At 52.8% G+C, this 233-nt stretch overlaps 1 protein-coding gene across 1 annotated transcript in view; it reads left to right on the top strand.

The window, feature by feature from the left end:
- Positions 1–233, top strand: part of LOC119586210 (monocarboxylate transporter 12-like) — a 67,563-nt gene that overhangs the window by 58,713 nt on the left and 8,617 nt on the right. The window contains exon 2 of the mRNA XM_037934912.1: positions 39–158. Coding sequence (XP_037790840.1) covers positions 39–158 — 120 coding nt within the window. The remainder of the gene's footprint in view (positions 1–38; positions 159–233) is intronic.

Raw genomic sequence — 233 nt, 5'->3', positions numbered from 1 at the left:
GTACATGAAACTAACATTGTATGTTTTCTCTCCCTCAGCTGATGGCTTTACTTACACCTTCGGCATCTACTTCGTCCACTTGCTGCAGTATTACCAGTCCACGGCAGCAGCAACCTCCTGGATCGCCTCCATCCTCGTGGGCGTTACCCTCGGCACAGGTAATGTGTACAGCGCGATCGCCAGCAGCTCATCTGGTAACTGTGGTAACCCTTCCCCGGGTAGCATTGGCTGTT

The sequence above is a fragment of the Penaeus monodon genome, chromosome 21 (genome assembly GCF_015228065.2).
Source record: "Penaeus monodon isolate SGIC_2016 chromosome 21, NSTDA_Pmon_1, whole genome shotgun sequence".
Classification (NCBI taxonomy): domain Eukaryota; kingdom Metazoa; phylum Arthropoda; class Malacostraca; order Decapoda; family Penaeidae; genus Penaeus; species Penaeus monodon.
The sequence above is the reverse complement of the archived record's forward strand: the minus strand, read 5'-3'. Positions and strand labels throughout refer to the sequence as shown.